The sequence below is a fragment of the Microcebus murinus genome, chromosome 2, assembly GCF_040939455.1.
Source record: "Microcebus murinus isolate Inina chromosome 2, M.murinus_Inina_mat1.0, whole genome shotgun sequence".
Taxonomy (NCBI): domain Eukaryota; kingdom Metazoa; phylum Chordata; class Mammalia; order Primates; family Cheirogaleidae; genus Microcebus; species Microcebus murinus.
The window spans coordinates 117,832,753-117,852,292 of NC_134105.1; the positions used below are offsets into that span (position 1 = coordinate 117,832,753).

General features: G+C 36.3%; 1 protein-coding gene and 1 non-coding gene across 12 annotated transcripts in view; one reads left to right on the forward strand and one right to left on the reverse strand.

The window, feature by feature from the left end:
• Nucleotides 1-19,540, forward strand: part of PRRC2C (proline rich coiled-coil 2C) — a 110,979-nt gene that overhangs the window by 39,021 nt on the left and 52,418 nt on the right. For all 11 annotated transcript variants that reach the window (XM_012765143.2, XM_012765140.3, XM_012765141.2 and 8 more), the window contains exons 6-14: nt 2,857-3,080; nt 5,586-5,668; nt 6,848-6,981; nt 7,062-7,149; nt 8,536-8,680; nt 10,520-10,573; nt 13,265-13,880; nt 17,209-17,378; nt 17,800-18,049. In XM_012765143.2, coding sequence (XP_012620597.2) covers nt 2,857-3,080; nt 5,586-5,668; nt 6,848-6,981; nt 7,062-7,149; nt 8,536-8,680; nt 10,520-10,573; nt 13,265-13,880; nt 17,209-17,378; nt 17,800-18,049 — 1,764 coding nt within the window. The remainder of the gene's footprint in view (nt 1-2,856; nt 3,081-5,585; nt 5,669-6,847; nt 6,982-7,061; nt 7,150-8,535; nt 8,681-10,519; nt 10,574-13,264; nt 13,881-17,208; nt 17,379-17,799; nt 18,050-19,540) is intronic.
• On the reverse strand, nt 2,444-2,550 carry LOC142869736 (U6 spliceosomal RNA). Its single transcript, XR_012918307.1, has one exon. It is a non-coding gene; the product is annotated as a U6 spliceosomal RNA (small nuclear RNA).

Here is a 19,540-nt window from a genome sequence, read left to right on the forward strand (position 1 = left end):
CTATACACATGGGGAGATTTGTCTATGTCAGTGTTTGTTTACAAATTCATATTTCTAGTAATCTGACACATTTCACATTTGGGAAGGGGTCATTTCTTTTCAGATTTGAACAAGTCTCAGTCATCTTTATTTTTTATTTTAGCGTATTATAGGGGTGCAAGTATTAAGGTTACTTAAATTGCCCATACCCCCCTCCCCACTCGAGTAAGAGCTTCCTTCAAGCATGTCCATCCGCCAAACGTTGCACATCTATTTGTTGTGGTTGTATATGCCCATCCCCTCTGCCCCCCTCCCACCCTCCCGACACCCGATAAATGTTACTCCTATATGTGCACTTAGGTGTTGATCCGTTAATATAATTTGCTGGTGTGGTGCTGGTTTTTCTATTCTTGAGATACTTCACTTAGTAGAATGGGTTCCAGCTGTATCCAGGAATATACAAGAGGTGCTATATCACCATTGTTTCTTAAAGCTGAGTAGTATTCCATGGTATACATATACCACATTTTATTAATCCACTCATGAATTGATGGGCACTTGGGTTGTTTCCACAGCTTTGCAATTGTGAATTGTGCTGCTATAAACATTTGAGTGCAGGTGTCTTTTTCATAAAGTGACTTTTGATCTTTTGGGCAGATGCCCAGTAGTGGAATTGCTGGATCAAATGGTAGATCTACTTGTATCGCTTTGAGGTATCTCCATATTGCTTTCCACAGACGTTGAACTAGTTTGCAGTCCCACCAGCAGTGTAGGAGGGTTCCTCTCTCTCCGCATCCACGCCAGCATTTGTTGTTTGGGGACTTTTTGATAAAGGCCATTCTCACTGGAGTTAAGTGATATTTCATTGTGGTTTTGATTTGCATTTCCCTGATGATTAGAGATGTTGGACATTTTTTCTTATGTTTGTTGGCCATTCTGTCTTCTTTTGAGAAGTTTCTGTTCATGTCCTTTGTCCATTTTTTTGATAGCGTTGTTTGATTTTTTCTTGCTGATTTTCCTAAGTTCTAAATAGATTGTAGTTATCAGCACTTTATCAGATGTGTAGCTTGCAAAAATTGTCTCCCATTCTGTGGGTTGTCTGTTTGCTCTCTTGACAGTTTCTTTGGCTGTGCAGAAGCTTTTTAATTTCATTAGGTCCCATTTGTTTACTTTTGTTGGTGTCGTGATTGCCTTTGGGGTCGTCTTCATAAATCCTTTGCCTAGGCCAATGTCTAGAAAAGTATTTCTAACACGTAAGGTTTAAATCTGTTACCCAGCGTGAGTTGATTTTTGTGAAAGGTGTGGGTCTTGTTTCAGTCTTCTACATGTGGCTATCCAGTTTTCCCAGCACCACTTACTGAATAAGGATTCTTTCCCCCAGTGTATGTTTTTGTCTGCTTTTTCGAATTAGTTGGCTAAATGAGGATGGTTTTATATCTGTGTTCTCTGTTCTGTTCCACTGGTTAATGTCCCTGTTCTTGTGCCAGTGAAAAGCTGTTTTAATGACTATAGCTTTGTAGTATAGTTTGAAGTCTGGTAAATTGATACCTCCTATTTTGTTTTTATTGCCTAGGATTGATTTTGCTATACAGGGTCTTCTCTGGTTCCATACAAAGCATAAAATTATTTTCTCTATATCTGTGACATCTTTATTTTTTAATCATCTAATGTGGTTGATGACTTCATTTTGGAAATACATGTGGCAGCTTTTCCATTTTCTTGTTCAGTTGAATTTTCACCAGTTAGTTACTGCTACATAACAAATTTGACAACGTAAAACAACAGGCTGAAGCAGGGCTTGTGATCTCCCACAATATCTGAAGGCCACAAATCCAAAATCAGCTTAGCTGAGGGTTCTGGCTAAGTGACTTTCTCAGAAGGCTGCAATGAAGCTGTCATCTGAGGCTGACTTAACTAGGGGTGTACTTCCAAACACATTCATGTAGCTGTTTGCTCTTTAGTGTGTTAGCCTCTCAGTGGGGCTGCTAATTACATGGCTTCCCTAGAGTAAGTGATGAGAGAGACAGATAGATATCCACCACCCGAGACAGAAGTCTCCAGTCTTTCATAATCTAATCTTGAAAGGGCCATACTAGCACTTCTGCCATATTCTACAGGGTTCACAGACCAACCCTGGCACACAGTTTGAGAAGGGAGTATACAAGGTGTGAATACCAGGAGGACGAGACCATTCAGGCCTTCATGGAGACTGGTTGGCTACACAAGTTTCTTCACAGAACCACTTTGCTGTTTTATTTTGTTAAGTTGAACCAGACAATGTTTAAATTGGCTCGTCTGGGTGCATGTAATTAGCAAGAGTAAACTGAAGCAAACAGATGAGAGCACCACTGTCAACCCAAACTTTGACTTTACTTTCCTCAAGAAACCTTAGGGGTATCTCACCCTGCAACATGACCATCTGGCATGTGGATCACATGAGAACAGTGATTTTGTTTTATTTATTTATTTTTTTGTTTTTTTTATTTAAAATTATGTCATCCTTGTGCAGGGGCCATGATAATCTTCTCCGTGTCGTTCCAATTTTAGTATATGTGCAGCCGAAGTGAGCACAAGAATAGTGATTTTAATCTTTCTATAAAATATTTATAAAGTTTCATGGAGAAATTCTAATATTTTCCTCCCACCCCAGTATTTGCTTGTAGTGGCACCCTCTGAAAGTACATCTCTCTGCTTTGGAAGCCACTACTCTAGACTATCTGAACACCTTAAAAACATTGATAGAGTCTAGATTAGACTTTCCTTGCTCTTTCACTGTGCTTGCTTGCTTGCTTATATTGTTCTGAAATGTGCCTCGTTTGGTTTCACTTGTTTCCCTTTTCAGATTTTTTTTTTCTTTTTTCTTCTTTCTTTTACCAGATGTTGCTTGTTGGAGAGATGGTGGTAAGTCTGCTGGCTCACCTTCTTCATCCGATCAAGATGAGAAGCTCCCTGGCCAGGATGAAAGCACAGCTGGAACATCAGAACAAAATGATATCCTCAAAGTGGTGGAAAAGAGGATAGCTTGTGGTCCTCCACAGGCCAAACTGAATGGACAGCAGACTGCCCTTACTTCCCAGTATAGAGCTATGATGCCTCCTTATGTGAGTATTGTTCATTGAACAAGCAGTCAAATAATGAGGTTTTTGATCTGGAGTCCAAGGAGAGAATTGGAATGGGGAAAAGTTTAAGTCTTTATTTTTCATTAACGTCTAAATAAAAATTAATGTTTTTTAAATTACGACTATGGGAAACAAATCAGGAGTATCAGCAGTACTTGTGTCTTTATCATTAATAGGGATTATAGATGTTTTCTTACTGTACCACATTACATTCAGCATTTCCTGAAAATAATTATTAGACCTATGGATAGACCCACTTATTATTAATTGTTTTAACTTTTTATTATAGAAAATTTTAAACATCTACAAAATATAGTACAGTGAATCTGACTCTCTCCAACCCTTTTGGATTACTAAAGTAAATCTAAGATACATCATTTCATCTGTAAATATTTTAAGTTGTATTTTTAAGAGATAAAGGCTTGGGGAAAATTTTCATAGTGCCATTGTCACACCTGAAAAGAAAACTATTTCCTAATATTCTCAAATGTCACATCAGTATTTCAGCTTCTCTGAATATGTCATAATTAGGACCCAGGCAATGACCATGCCTCGAGATTGGTTCAGATTTGTCCTAAGAATCTTGTTACCTAGAGGTACTTCCATCTTTTTTCTTTGGAGTTTATCTGTTACAATTTATTTGTTAACCTGTGAGGTTTCTCAGAGTCTAGGTTTTGTTGATTCCATCTTTGCAGTTTCATTTAATATAAACTTCTAAACCCTGAGTTTTCTATAAACTGAGATTCAGCGCCCTTATTCTTTTGTTTGCTATCAGCCTACTGTGCAGTTATCTACATGTGCCTGGGTAAATAACTTTACATTTTTCAGAAGACCCATTACTCTCATAGGGAGGAAAACTCTAGATCATATTTATTTAGTTTTTGGTTTAACTCCTGTGTATTCAAGTTCAAAATACCCATCACATTTTCTAGTCCTTCGTTGTATTATTTTTTTTAACGATTCTAGAGTAATGGAAATAAATGATTAAATACCGTTGCTTGTTAAATATTTTCTGAAAAGAAGTTTGGGCGTATGATCTACTGACCTAGCCTTAAAAAATTATAACCAATTAGTTTTCTCTTAATAATTTTCAAATTATACTTCCAAAGACCCTGGAATTTCCAAGTTTGGAGGTAAGGCAAGACCAAGAAGGAAGACCTAGTAGGCTTCATTTCCAATTTCATTGATGATTTTATTTGAACAAAGTGTTCCACTAATTAACAAAAACAAAAACATTTTAAAACCACTACTTTATGTACTGAGAATTTAAAGATTGCTTCTACAGTTAATTTTGTGACAAATGCCAAAATTTAAGCATTAAAAATCTCATGAAATTAATCTTTATGTCTGAATGATCAAAAGAATCTAACCCAACTTTACCTATGAAGATTTGCCTCCGATAGTGTATTTACTAACTTCAGTATAGAAAGAAGTGTGATGCAACTGGAAATTCTCCAGAGTATTCACCAAACAAATAGCTTCCCCAGCTGAGTTTCAGCTGCTGCTTAATTAACTTTGCTTCAACCCTATTTAGGAGAAATTTCTTTTTTAGATAGCATAATCATATAGACATTGCCTTTCTGCAAGTGTAAGGTAATTTTCTCACGTAACACAGTTACTTTATTTTTTAGAAAACCTAATCTTGTTTTTCAGGATACAAATTATGTGTTTAAGGTAATATAGTTTCATATTATTTACATAATTTGACCTGGATATGAGCAAATAATAAATGACCAAGTATTCTTTGACACTTCTTCCCTTCCAAATCATAGGACGAATCCTTTGATGTTATTTGTCTTCATAATCTATCTGTCTTCCCCTAAGTTTAACTTGACTTTACCTTCTCAAAGCCAAATTCCCACAGAGAGGATCATCTTGACCTGCTTGGGTCTCAGTTTACAATTATCTGTTCAGTAACTTGACTGAGGAGAATCCACCTATCCATAAAAAATCTGCAAGTAGCTCTCCTCCCTTATTCCCTTGGGTTGTGGACTATCCATTAATTTTATCTGAGCTGAGTTCCTCTTTATCAACAAACCTGCCTCCAATTAGTCTACTCCTGCTTTAGGATAAAGGCTCACATTATTTTGCCTTTCTGGTGTCCCACTTGATTGAGGCTTTGTAGTTTTCTGGGGTGCATGTGTGTATGTATGTTGTCAGTACCCTCGGTCTGTTTTTTGTGATTTTATTAATGAGACACAGAAGTTCTTCATACCATGTGCCCTAGTTATTACCTCTGTAAAGACTTGGTGAAGGCAGTGGTCTTGTGCATGGCTTATTATTAAGGATGAATGATGATCTATGCTAGCAGATAAAATTCATTATCAATGGTACTGTTCACTTTAATTATACTTTATATTTTCATACCTAGGCCTAGTTAGATTGATTCTTTTGTTGTTGTTTTATAACTGAGTTGCTAAATTTATTGAAATTTTTTTTGTTCCCCTTTCTTTTTTTTTTTTTTTTTTTTTTGTTCCCTTGATTCAGATGTTTCAGCAGTATCCAAGGATGGCATATCCTCCTCTACATGGTCCCATGAGATTTCCACCTTCTTTATCTGAAACAAACAAGTAAGACTACTAAATTATTAACTTCTGCAAGGAATATATATGCTCATTAAGATTTTCTGAATGAAAAAGATTTTTTTTTTTTTTTTTTTTTGAGACAGACTCTCGCTTTGTTACCCAGGCTAGAGTGACTGCCATAGCGTCAGCCTAGGTCACAGCAACGTCAAACTCCTGGGCTCAAGCAATCCTTCTGCCTCAGCCTCCCAAGTAGCTGGGACTACAGGCATGTGCCACCATGCCCGGCTAATTTTTTCTATATATACTAATTGGCCAATTAATTTCTTTCTATTTATAGTAGAGACGGGGTCTCGCTCTCGCTCAAGCTGGTTTCGAACTCCTGACCTCAAGCAATCCGCCTGCCTTGGCCTGAAAAAGATTTTCTGAATGGTTAAATGGATTGTGGTGATAGAAAAATTGATCATTTTCTGTCCTCAAAGTATAATTGCCATTAAATAATTGGCTCTTATAAGACAGAACAAAAATACTCTATCCCTTTAAAAATTTGATTTGACATAAAATCATAACCCTAAAATCGATGACATTTGTGTCTTCTTCCTCCCATATTAGTGATGTCTCAAGCTCGCTCTCTCACTCAGTGTGAGACTTGAGCATCCTCTTGAATGATGGTTTTTCTTAAGATTATATATTTTGAAATTAGTTTTGATCATAAAACTGGGCTTCTCACAAGGGGAAAAAGGCAAAACTTTAGTTTTCACTTGATAATTTTAGTTGTAATGTTAATTTCTGTTAATATGCAATAAAAATTATTCTATAGATCCACGGCTGTGTCAACGCTAGGTCACAAACCCATCTCATTCATTGATACCTTTTTCCCCCCCGAAACCTCACAGAAATAATTTTTATGTACCTATAGAGAAAATTCATTTATATTTGCGTTACTTATTTCCTATTATTCTTTAGCATATTGTGTTTTATTTTAAATCTTTGAGAATTCTTTGAAAAACCCTGTCATCTATTAAATATATAACAATTGTGCATTGTCCTGTAATTGTCTTGTATTAGTATTAATTTCTTCATACAAAGGTGAGTGCAGGATATTTTGTACATCTTGCAAAACATTAATGTTGAATTGAAATGAACTAAATTCTAATCTTTTAATACTGTCTTAATTTAGTATCATTAAAACTTTATCTTTTCCCACCTTGACCTTCCTTTCCTTAGAGGCCTTCGAGGTAGAGGCCCACCTCCTTCGTGGGCCTCTGAGCCTGAACGCCCATCCATCCTTAGTGCTTCGGAACTGAAGGAGCTTGATAAATTTGATAACCTAGATGCTGAAGCTGATGAAGGTTGGGCAGGTAAGAGGCAAAATTACTTAAGTACTTTAAATTGTTAAATGCTTTTAGGCAGTTAGCCTGAATTTTCCTTAATTTAATAGGTGCTCAGATGGAAGTAGACTATACAGAACAGCTGAATTTCAGTGATGATGATGAGCAAGGAAGTAGTAGTCCTAAAGAGAATAGTGGGTAAGTTGTTTTGATATCTTTTTTACTAATAGCAGTATGAAATTGTTATTATAACATTACTTATGCAGAAAATTATTAATAGACATTTCTTCCTTATTTATAGAATTTCTCTATTCTCTAAGAAGTTTTAATGAGTAGGAGGATGATTAATGAAATTAATTAATTAATTAATCAAATTAATATAGTATGGCTAAACAAGGAATTAAGATTTTATGTTTCTCAAGAAAGTGCATTTTTTTTTTTTTTTTTTTTTTGAGACAGAGTCTCGCTTTGTTGTCCAGGCTAGAGTGAGTGCCGTGGCGTCAGCCTAGCTCACAGCAACCTCAAACTCCTGGGCTCGAGTGATCCTTCTGCCTCAGCCTCCCGAGTAGCTGGGACTACAGGCATGCGCCACCATGCCCGGCTAATTTTTTTTTTTATATACATATCAGTTGGCCAATTAATTTCTTTCTATTTATAGTAGAGACGGGGTCTCGCTCTTGCTCAGGCTGGTTTTGAACTCCTGACCTTGAGCAATCCGCCTGCCTCGGCCTCCCAGAGAAAGTGCATTTTTTAAAAAAAGATATTGAGATACTTGGCATCTAATTGAAGATATTTTGAGAATCAGTATCAGGCCATTTTAAAGTATTACTTGCTTGACCCAATCCATGATTACAAATTAGAGAATAATTCCTTGGATTACCACAGCTGCTTCAAGTCTTTGATTTCTTTTTTTTTTTTTTTTTTAATTTAGCAAGCAGCATTAGGGCCTTGGAAAATGGAAGCTTTTTATCCCTTTCATTTCTTCTGGGATATAGGGGCATCAGTCATTATCATAAAAGTTGAGCTTTTAAAATACACAGAAGTTTCTGTGCACATATTGGTGTAATTACTAAGCTCTACATTGTGATATAGTATACTACAGTTTTACAATCATTTGTGAGATGCCTGTAATTTGTTGCGACTTTTAAACGTACTGGGGTTTATCTTTTTTATTATATCAGAATAAATTAGAATGCAGCTAAATAATATTGCCACTGTTACTCAGTTGAATCTGGATTAGACTTCTTGGTTGGAGGAGATAGAAAATGATAGGATTATATTTCTTTGCGAGGTTTTGTGTCAAATGTGAATGTCCAGATTTGATAACTACTGTATTACACTGTATGCCTGTGACAACCTGGATAAACCCTGTCCCTAACTCATTATAGATACATAGTATGTATTTATTGAATGAACAAATTAACAACACTAGGTCCCAAGCCCATCTCATTGCCTGATACATTTTTTCCCCTGAAATCATACAAGAGTAAGTTTTTAAAAAACATTTATAGAGATAGTACATTTATTTGTATTATAGTCTGTCCACTGTACTTTTATTATTTCCTCTGCATTTTGATTCCTCAGTGAGGATCAAGTTTCCAAAGCCTCTGAAAACACTGAAAACCGAAAAGAAGCAGATGAAGTTTGCAACACTAAATCATCTTCTCAAATATCTGCCCAGGCACCAGTAGCAAAGGGTTCTTATGGGAAAGGACCTTCATTTAATCAGGTTTGTTGGACTCAAGGACATTCTGGTCACTTTGGGTAAATACTATGGATGAATTAATCTTACAGTTAGAAGGGGGCTCAGGAAAGGGACTGCATTTTTTTTTAGTATCCCTGGATCTACATCATAATATTGATTGATACATTAATAGGACTTATCAGTATAGTAAATAAAATTATCAAGTAAAAAAAACTATCAAGAAAAAGGTTTTACCTTCTCTTCCATTATGACATAGCTGAGCCATAGCAAAGTAGAGGAATAAACTTGTTTTTCCAAAGTAAAAGGAACATTTCTGAAGTGTGTACTTTACGGTTAACTGAATATTTTACAAATACTGGTCAGTCTTTGTGCATGAAATGGCACCCTGTCTGTAGGGAAATCACACATAGTGGGGACATCTAAGCAGTCTGAATCGTTTTGAAGAACATTATGAAAGAAGGGAAATAAGTGGACAACAGATATACTTGATCCACTTCTAAGATGGTAAATAGTAGCAAGAGCTGCATTATAAACTGGGAATAAAAAAGGGCTGTTTTCAAGAGAGTCCACTTAACTCTGTATTAAGGAATCAGTATAGTCAGCTTGTGTTTGTTGAATTTATACAGAACAAATGGAAGAACTTGTCCTTTCAGAGAGCTAAAAGGAGGTAGGTAACAATCTCTTTGAAAGGGAAAAAATGCCAGTATGCAGTTATAATACAATGTGCTAAGTGATGTGATAAGAGGACACATAGTGAGTTCTTAGAGACTTAGTACTTGAGCTAATTCTTAAAGAAATAGGAATTAGTCAGTAAACAGAAGGAAGAGAGCTATTCCAAGCAGTGAGAACACATACAGAGTAGAGAAATAAAAGAAAGTGTGGCACATTGAAGAAATACTAAATAGTTCCTTCCACCTCAGCCTCTTGAGCAGCTGGGACTACAGGTGTGCACCACCTCACCCAGCTAATTATTATTTTTTTTTTTTTTGAAGACGGGGTCTTGTTATGTTGCCCAGGCTGGTCTCGAACTCCTGGCCTCAAGCAATCCTCTTGCCTTGGCCACCAATGTGTTTTAGATGTTTCTTTTTTAAGATACATCTCATATTTTTAGTTTACCATTAAGAAAAAATTCCAGGAAAATAATTGTGCTTACATAAATAAAATTTAGTTATTACAGGGACACCTCTATATAGCCAGATTTCCTGAATCAGAATTCCAGAATTGCTACACTAAAATTCTACTGATTGCAAAGTGGATTGGAAATTCTGACCTCATTGAAATGGTAGAGTGATTCTATACAAAGCAATTTTGCAGAGAGTGAGTGGTATGCTCTTATTAAGAGAAATGGACAAAGATGGTTTACTTTTAGCCTTCTTTTGTTGTTGTTTTTGTTTCTTGGGTTTTTTTTGCTTTTTTTTTTTTTTTTTTGAGACAGAGTCTGGCTCTGTTGCCAGGGCTAGAATGCCATGGTGTCAGCCTAGCTCACAGCAACCTCAAACTCCTTGGCAATCCTGAGGCAGCAATCCTACTGCCTCAGCCTCCCAAGTAGCTGGGACTACAGGCATGTGCCACCATGCCCAGCTAATTTTTTATATATATATTTTTTAGTTGTCCAGATAATTTCTTTCTATTTTTAGTAGAGACGGGGTCTCGCTCTTGCTCAAGCTGGTCTTGAACTGCTGACCTTGAGTGATCCACCTACTTCGGCCCCTGAGAGTGCTAGGATTACAGGCGTGAGCCACCTCGCCCAGCCACTTTAAGCATTCTTGCAGTCTCATTTGAGAAAATCAGTACATTCAGAAATGTTTCCAATAGATACCTTATTTTTATCTGATTTTTTTTAAACAATCCTTCCTTATATAGGAACGTGGACCATCTTCACATCTACCACCACCTCCAAAGTTGTTGGCACAGCAGGTAAATTTTAAGTAAATGTCTGTTTATGGTGTATGTTTTATTTGACTTTTTTGATACAAAGGGACCAAATGTTTTTTATTTATAATTTCTGTGTACTAATTATCAACTTTTGTGGTTCTTGGATTTCTTATTCTTCTTTTCCATCTTCATTCTCAGCTGATAAGTGTGCTTCAAATTTCACTAAGGAAATAAAATGCATTTGGGGGGTAACTGTTTTCCTCATTTCAGTGCCCATATACTCTGACTTCCTTCCTGTTGTCCTTGCTAGTAAGGACATACTTTTACTTGTTCCCTGGATCCCATCCTCTGTCACGCAACACAGCATTATCTCCCATCTTTTAAGAAAAACAAACCAAAAAACTCCACAAAAACTTCTCCCTGAACACCACCCTACCCCAACTTCCATCCCTCTTTAGTGTCTACCCTGTTTCTCAGTTCTCCATCACAGCAAACTTCTTTTAGTGAGCTATTTATACTTACTGACTTCTGATGTTCATTCTCTCATTAACCCTCTCTAGACATGCTTTCATCTCCTGCTATACCTTTGAATTACCTGTCAGTAATGCACTGATTATTTGCTACTACCTATTATATTTCAGTAGGTTCCCTTTTTTTGAGAAAGAGTCTTTAGAAGCTAAAACTGAAACATCTACAAGAAAATGTAAAAGATAAGTCTTTATAACTTGGGACTGACAAAGATTTCTTATCTATGACTTGGGCATGATTTAAAACAGAAGAGAAATTAGTCAATTTCCAAACACACCTCCCAAAAACAAAGATATGTCACAGAAAAAATATTCCTAATAGATATGACAAAGGACTTGCGTCTGGGCTATCTTAAAAAAACCCAAAACCTTACAACTCAATAATATGAAAAATAGCCCAACAAAATGATTTGAACATTTACTTCACAAAAGAAAATACGGAAATGGCCTGTAAGCACTTGGAAAGATGTTCAGTATCTTTATTCACTAGGGAAATGCAAGTTAAAACCACACTGAGATTTTGCTACACACCCAAAATTAAAAAGACTGATGGCACCATGTGTTTGCAAGGCTGTAGAGCACCTGGTACCCTTATACATTTTGAAACCTTATAACCACTTTGGAAAACAGTTTGATAGTGTCTTATAAATGAAGCATAGATTTACCATATGACTTGGGAATTTCACTCTTAGCTGTTTATGTGAGAGAAATGAAAACATACTTTTACACAGAGACTTATCCATGAATGATCATAAATGTTTTGTTCATACTTTTAAAAACTGGAAACAACCCACATGTTCATCATTGGTGAAATGATGTACCTATAATGGAATACCATCCAGCAGTAAAATGGAGCAAACTGCTAATACATGTAACATCAAAACCCTTACACTGAGCAGAAGAACCTAGCACAAAAGAGAATATAACTTTATGTATCTATTTATGTAAAATTTTAGGGCAAGCACAATTACTCAAGCTCAGGGTTAGGGACGTTTAGGGGCACAGGTGGAAGGGGGCAGCAGAGTGATCATTGAAGTGACATCAATCATTGATGATTCTGTGTCTTTATTGGACCAGTGGTTACCCAGGTGTATTATTTGTCCAAACTATACTCTTTAAAATATATGTATCGTGTTTCATGTAAATTATACTTCAGTGAAGCTGCTTTAGAAAAATGTTTACTCTGTAAACTAGATACTTTTATGTATTTTTGTTTTTTAGCTTGTCTTTGAGTTGTAGATGAAGAAATTCAGCACCAGAGAGATACAGTAGTTTGCATAAGACAACACTCTTAGTAAATGATAGTCTGCATTCATTATTAAAACTATTTAGTCAGGTGTTTTCATTGTACCATTGTTTTAGCTTTTGTCAAGATTTTCACTGGGTGGTAACATATGGCTTTTAAGGTTTCTTCATGCTAGTATCTTTTAAAATTAGTATGTTTTAAAAAAATTATTTTTCCTCCTTAATGTTTCAGCCCGTTATGTGCTTTTTTTATTCTGCTTAGTTTTGCATAGTTGCTGGTAATGATTTTAAACCTTGTAGTCATTGTTTTATAACACATTAATGAAAATTCAGTCATTGAAACTTGGATCACTCAGATATTCCTCCCACTCTCCACTGTGAGTTCTAGAGATATTTTTCTGGATCTTTCATCCTAAAGATAGACCTCTCTCTACCCATGCAGATTTGTAGGGATTTCTTTGAGTGTCATTAGCAGCAGTGTCTCCATCTTCTTCACTTGCTTCTTTGGTTCTTTGCTTTTTCCCTGTAGCTGTACCTTAATTTTCTCAGGGACCATGTGCCATGATTTTGGATATTTATGGCCTTTATTTCTCCCTCTTAGGTACTTCAGCTTTGGCAGCTGCTGCTAAAGCATTCATACTCTTAAGTTTCGAATTTGAGATTCTGTGTTGTACTTCTAATTTTATTAAATAAATACTGAGTGATCAACAGTCTCTGGCACAACATATAGATAGGTACATGTTCTGTAAATATTGGGTGGCTTGATTAATTATTCTGATCTTAGTTTGGTGAACTATCTCAATTTATTTTCCATGTTATGTGTTTTGATTGTAATGTATATGTTTATCAGAGAAAATTCTGATATTTTTGTACAGTTATTTTCCTTCTCCATGCCTATGATACCTATTGTCAGTCAGAAGTAGTTCTCATACTCGTCTGACAACTTGTCTTAATATTTCAGCATCCACCTCCAGATCGACAGGCAATACCTGGAAGACCAGGCCCCTTTCCCCCCAAACAGCAAGTACCTGATGAAGACGAAATATGGAAGCAAAGACGAAGACAACAGTCAGAAATTTCTGCAGCAGTGGAACGTGCTCGTAAACGGCGTGAAGAGGAAGAGCGAAGAATGGAGGAACAGAGGAAGGCAGCATGTGCAGAGAAACTGAAACGACTGGATGAGAAACTTGGCATCGTGGAAAAACAGCCATCTCCAGAGGAAATTAGGGAAAGGGAGCGAGAAAAGGAACGAGAGCGTGAGAAAGAAATTGAAAAAGAACAAGAACAGGAGCGAGAGGAGAGAGAAAAAGAAAGGGAGAGGCAGCAGGAAAAGGAGAAAGAGCTGGAGAAGGAGCAAGAAAAACAAAGAGAAATGGAGAAGGAAAGAACGCAAGAAAAAGAAAAAGAACTAGAAAGGCAGAGGGAAAAGGAAAAAGAACTACAAAAGATGAAAGAACAAGAAAAGGCATGTGAGCTGGAGAAGGAAAGGGAGAAAGTAGAGGAAAAAATAGAACCCAAAGAACCTGCATTAGAGCCTGTGGTAGAAAAACAAGAAAGTGAAAACAACTGTAATAAAGGTAGGGTAGTCTTATTCTTACATAAACTTAACCAAGGGCTTTAGGTTAGTTATAGTGTTGGTGCTTGTATAATTTTAATATATGTAATCAAAATAAAAGTGATTGTTTTAAGATAGCATTTGCAGTCTTGAAAAAATGGGCTTGAGCCATGTTTCCTAATTTTATATATGAAGAGACAGCCCTGAAGTTTTCTCAGTTATTAGGTGAGCTTCAATTCTGTTTTGTCTGCAAAACTGTATTGGCTTCCTAGTTGTTTATACTGATTCTTCCCCTACTTTTTTCTGAATCCAAGACATTTAACTAAATAAAACCTCACTTGCTCATATGCATTAACACCTTTATATAAGGCCGGGCACGGTGGCTCACGCTTGTAATCCTAGCTCTCTGGGAGGCCGAGGCAGGTGGATTGCTCAAGGTCAGGAGTTCGAAACCAGCCTGAGCAAGAGTGAGACCCCGTCTCTACTATAAATAGAAATAAAATTAATTGGCCAACTAATATATATAGAAAAAATTAGCCGGGCATGGTGGCACATGCCTGTAGTCCCAGCTACTCAGGAGGCTGAGGCAGGAGGATCACTTGAGCCCAGGAGTTTGAGGTTGCTGTGAGCTAAGCTGATGCCACGGCACTCACTCTAGCCTGGGCAACAAAGTGAGACCCTGTCTCAAAAAAAAAAACACCTTTAAAACTGAACTGGATTAGAGTTTAAAAGGAATGTTGGATTGTCATAATTAAATACACACAGTTCATAATTTCAGATTTGTTTTAACAGTTTAGACTGTAATTTCTTAGCATAATTATACTTTTTTAAAGTCTTTTTCTAGATCTAATGAACGTTTTTATTCCTCTTCAGTTGGTTTACAGACTAATTAGTGAAATTCAACTATACTATAAAACCTTGACTAACCAACAGTAAAGTTTAGTTTTAATGGACAGCTTGAGTTAAAGTAGAAATGATTTTATTTTCTTGTGTTTTCTGTTGTAAAAACACTGTAACTTTCAAACATCTCATGCTCTTTCTTTTTTACAAGACGTTCTGCTTGAGATTTTAATACAAATATATGTTATAAAGTATATTCAAGGTTACCTTCAAACTTGGCTCTTAATGAAAAGAGTATGTTGGCTGAGCACAGTGACTCAAGCCTGTAATCCCACTGTGGGAGGGCTAGGCAGGAGGATTGCTTAACGCCAGAAGTTGGAGAGCAACTTTACCAACATAGTAAGACTCTGTCACTACAAAAAATAGAAAGATTAGTTGGTCATGGTGGCACACACCTGTAGACTCAGCTACTTTTAAGGCTGAGGCAGGAGGACCGCTTGAATGTAAGAGTTAGAGGTTGCAGTGAGCTATGAAGGCACATTCTAGCCCAGCAACAGAGTGAGACCATTTCTCAAAAGTATAGTGTATCTTTTTTTTTAATAAGATAGGCCCATCTGGATCATTTATTTAGTTAAGATTATCAGATTTCATAAATTTTGTTCACACTAATCACTCTAGAGAGACTTTGATATTTATAGTGGGCTTTTATTACATAAGTACTTAAGAAGATTGCACATAACACTAAAAAAGTGAAATAAAATTGTTCACAAAAGAAATGAAAATTATTGTCATACTTCCATATTGATGAATATTAAAAGAGGTTAACCTTAGGGAATCTGATTGACTAAGAGTTACTAAGCAGACTATAGATAAAAAAATAAGGAAGTTCATATTTTAACATTTTTTAACTTTTTTAAAGACAGAGTCTCGCTCTGTTGCCTTAGATGGAGTACAGTGGCATTATCATGGCTCTCTGCAACCTCAAACTCCTGGTCTCAAGCAATCCTCCTGCCTCAGCCTCCTGAGTAGCTAGGACTACACGCGTGTACCTTGTTGCCCAGCTGTTTCTTTTCTATTTTTAGTAGAGATGGGATCTCATTCTTGCTCAAGTTGGTCTCAAACTCCTAAGCTCAAGCAATCCCCCCACCTCGGCATCCGAGAGTACTAGAATTACAGGCGTGAGCCACTGTGCCCAGCCATGTGCCACTGAATACATTTGTTTACTCTAATTAGTTAATTTAACTTTCATTGGTGACTATAAGTAAATTATTTTCTTTTTAATAATTATTACTTACTGGTACTTTTATTTTCATTCACATTTTATATATTCTCCTAGCGATTTGATTTGAGCTATATTTTTCAGTGAAATGTATCCATATGTTTTCTTTTTTCCTTTTTTTTTTTTTTAAATTCTGACAGTAGTCCCATAGATTTTTCAACTCAGTGTCTTCATGGCTCTCTTTTCCCACCAAGATTTTATTTTCCCTTTTATAATACTCTTAACAGTGAATGTAATGCAAGCAGTTAAATATGTGGTTTGTGATTCTTTACAGCATGCCATTACATTGGCAAAATAAACTTCCTTTTAAAATACATCCCTAGTCAACTGAGAAAAGAATTTTTAAGAAGCATGGCTTTGTAATTGTGACATGATATGCTGCATAATGAATATGACCGGTTTTCCTTGGCATGAAAATTTTTTTTTTTTTTTTTTTTGTATATCTGTGGTTCTCCTTTTGGTGTAACATATGTGACACCCTGTATATGGAATACTATACTGACATATATATTTAAAGATAGCTAGTGATCAGCCTGTTGTCTTAAGACTTAAGCTTATTAGTTTCCTTTATAGATAATAGCCTCTTGTAAGTAAATAATAAATAAGTAAAATAAATAAAAAAATATACCAATGGGCTCTATTTCTAAGTATTTATAGGCCATTTGTGTTTTCACATAGGTTTAATGAACCACAAATGAATATTGACAGTTACATTGATAATTGATTAAATAAACAATAGAGTTTGAAATGTTTTTTATCACTAAAAATCAAATACATATTTTTGTATGGTAAAACATTTGGGTCTGTGATCTGCCTCTATCTTAAGAATCCAGCTTTGAGAAAGTCTAAAGCAGGTGTCCTCAAACTACGGCCCATGGGCCACATACGGGTGCTTTTGCCCATTTGTTTTTTTACTTCAAAATAAGATATGTGCAGGGTGCATAGGAATTTGTTCATAGTTTTTTTTTAACTATAGTCCCACCCTCCAACAGTCTGTGGGATGGTGAACTGGCCCCCTGTTTAAAAGGTTTGAGGACGCCTGGACTAAAGTCTTGATAATGTTACCTCATGGATGACTACCAACAGATAAAATAATGTTTTGGAATGTTGGGGATGCTTTCTTCTTCATTAGCTCTGTATACCTCAGTCTAATCACTTCATTTCAATACAAAAAGCATGTATTTGATAAATGTTGTAGATGAATACCATTACCTTTCCCTTCTTTTTGCAGAGGAGGAAGCAGTTTTCACTAGACAGGACAGCAATCGCACTGAAAAGGAATCCACACCAGTGACACATGAAACAGAACCAGAATCAGGGTCTCAACCTCGGCCTGCTGTATTATCTGGTTATTTCAAACAGTTCCAGAAGTCTTTACCACCACGATTCCAGCGGCAGCAGGTAACAATAAAAACATTTTATCATGGATGTCTGATTGAATAGTAGCCTGAGAAATTTGACATAAAACCTAAAGTATACAAATTTCCCTTGAAATTCTTTTTTCATTTTTAATAAAAATTTGTTGATGGGGTTTAACCTTGACCTCGACCTTTTATCCTCTGCCTCATTTATAGACACCATCTTCCATTTATAGGAAATAGATTGCACCATACAATGAAATGAGTGATTATTTACCTTGAGTATAAGACAAAATGTTGTAAGTTATCCTCTTTTCATCTTGCCAGCTTTTCACTGTAAAATGTCTTGAATTCTTACTTTTCCCTCAAAGATTCAAAATAGGTTATTATTTTCTCATATGATTGACTATATTAATTTATCACGTGGAACTAAAATCTCAAGATATGAGGTCATACTTTTTCAGGAACAGATGAAACAGCAGCAGTGGCAACAGCAGCAACAGCAAGGTGTGCTTCCACAAACTGTTCCTTCACAACCATCCAGTGGTACTGTCCCTTTACCACCACACAGACCTCTTTATCAGCCCATGCAGCCTCACCCTCAACATTTGGCTTCCATGGGTTTTGACCCAAGGTGGCTCATGATGCAGTCCTACATGGATCCTCGAATGATGTCAGGAAGGCCTGCTATGGATATTCCACCGATTCATCCTGGTAAGTTGGAATTTGGCATTGTCTCATGACTTACCTACAGTTTTACAGAATCAAAGTTGTTTGTTTTTGGTCATTTTTAGTCTTAATTAATTTGAGAATTGTAATCTAGTAAGAACTTAAATAAGACCTAGAGTTTTAATCAAAAAAATATAAAAGTTTTTGCACAGAGTAGTTAAATATCAGGTACCTGTGTTGCGAGACCAATATACTAGTTCTCTTCTGTTTGTAAATGTTATTTAAACCCTTTGAGGTGAAAATTATTTTGTGTCTTATTAAAAGTATCTGTTGTTCGTTGCATTGTTATTGTTCTTTCAAGTGTTTCAGCATTTGAATTTTGTCCATGTGTTATATATACCAGCTTTTCAATTTTCTCCATCATTTACCAGGCTAACACTTGAATTTCTTCAAAGGTTAGCAAAAAATCAAATGAATTAGCCATCTTTTATGGAATCCATCAGAATAAATGCAAATAATCCATTATCAAAATGATATAGAGTAAAATTTAGGGATGATAAAAAGCTGATCAAGAATCATATCTTTGTTGATTTCGGAATTTATATTGATGTGTGAAATTTAAGTGATTTTTTTGTAGAATATTGATCAATGAAAGTAGGTTAATAGAAATTGCTATAGAAAATAATTTTCTCAAATGTATCATTCTTGGTATAATTCTCATAGTGTTTGTATTCATATACATAGAGTCAGAATACTTATTAGTATCTGGATTTTATAGGCATAATCATTTTCTTTCTTTTAAACTAAAATAGGATACTGTTGTGGTTTTGCTTGTTTTGATTCCTCAACTTTTTTTTTTGAGACAGAGTCTCGTTTTGTCGCCTGAGCTAGAGTGCCGTGGCATCAGCCTAGCTCACAGCTCCTGGGCTCAAGCCATCCTCCTGCCTCAGCCTCCTAAGTAGCTGAGATTACACAGACACACACTATGATTCACGATGCCTGGCTAATTTTTTGTATTTTTAGTAGAGATGGAGTCTCGCTCTTGCTCAAGCTGGTGTTGAACTTCTGACCTTGAGCAATCCTCTCTCCTCAGCCTCCCAGAGAGCTAGGGTTACAGGCATGACCCACCACAGGCAGCCTCCTCAATTCTTAAAACCTATTTATTTAACAGTACTAATAAAATCTCATAGCCGGGCGCGGTGGCTCACGCCTGTAATCCTAGCTCTCTGGGAGGCTGAGGCGGGCGGATTGCTCAAGGTCGGGAGTTCAAAACCAGCCTGAGCAAGAGCGAGACCCCGTCTCTACTATAAATAGAAAGAAATTAATTGGCCAACTGATATATATATAAAAAATTAGCCGGGCATGGTGGCACATGCCTGTAGTCCCAGCTACTTGGGAGGCTGAGGCAGAAGGATCGCTTGAGCCCAGGAGTTTGAGGTTGCTGTGAGCTAGGCTGACGCCACGGCACTCACTCTAGCCTGGACAACAAAGCGAGACTCTGTCTCAAAAAAAAAAAAAAAAAAAAAAAACTCATTC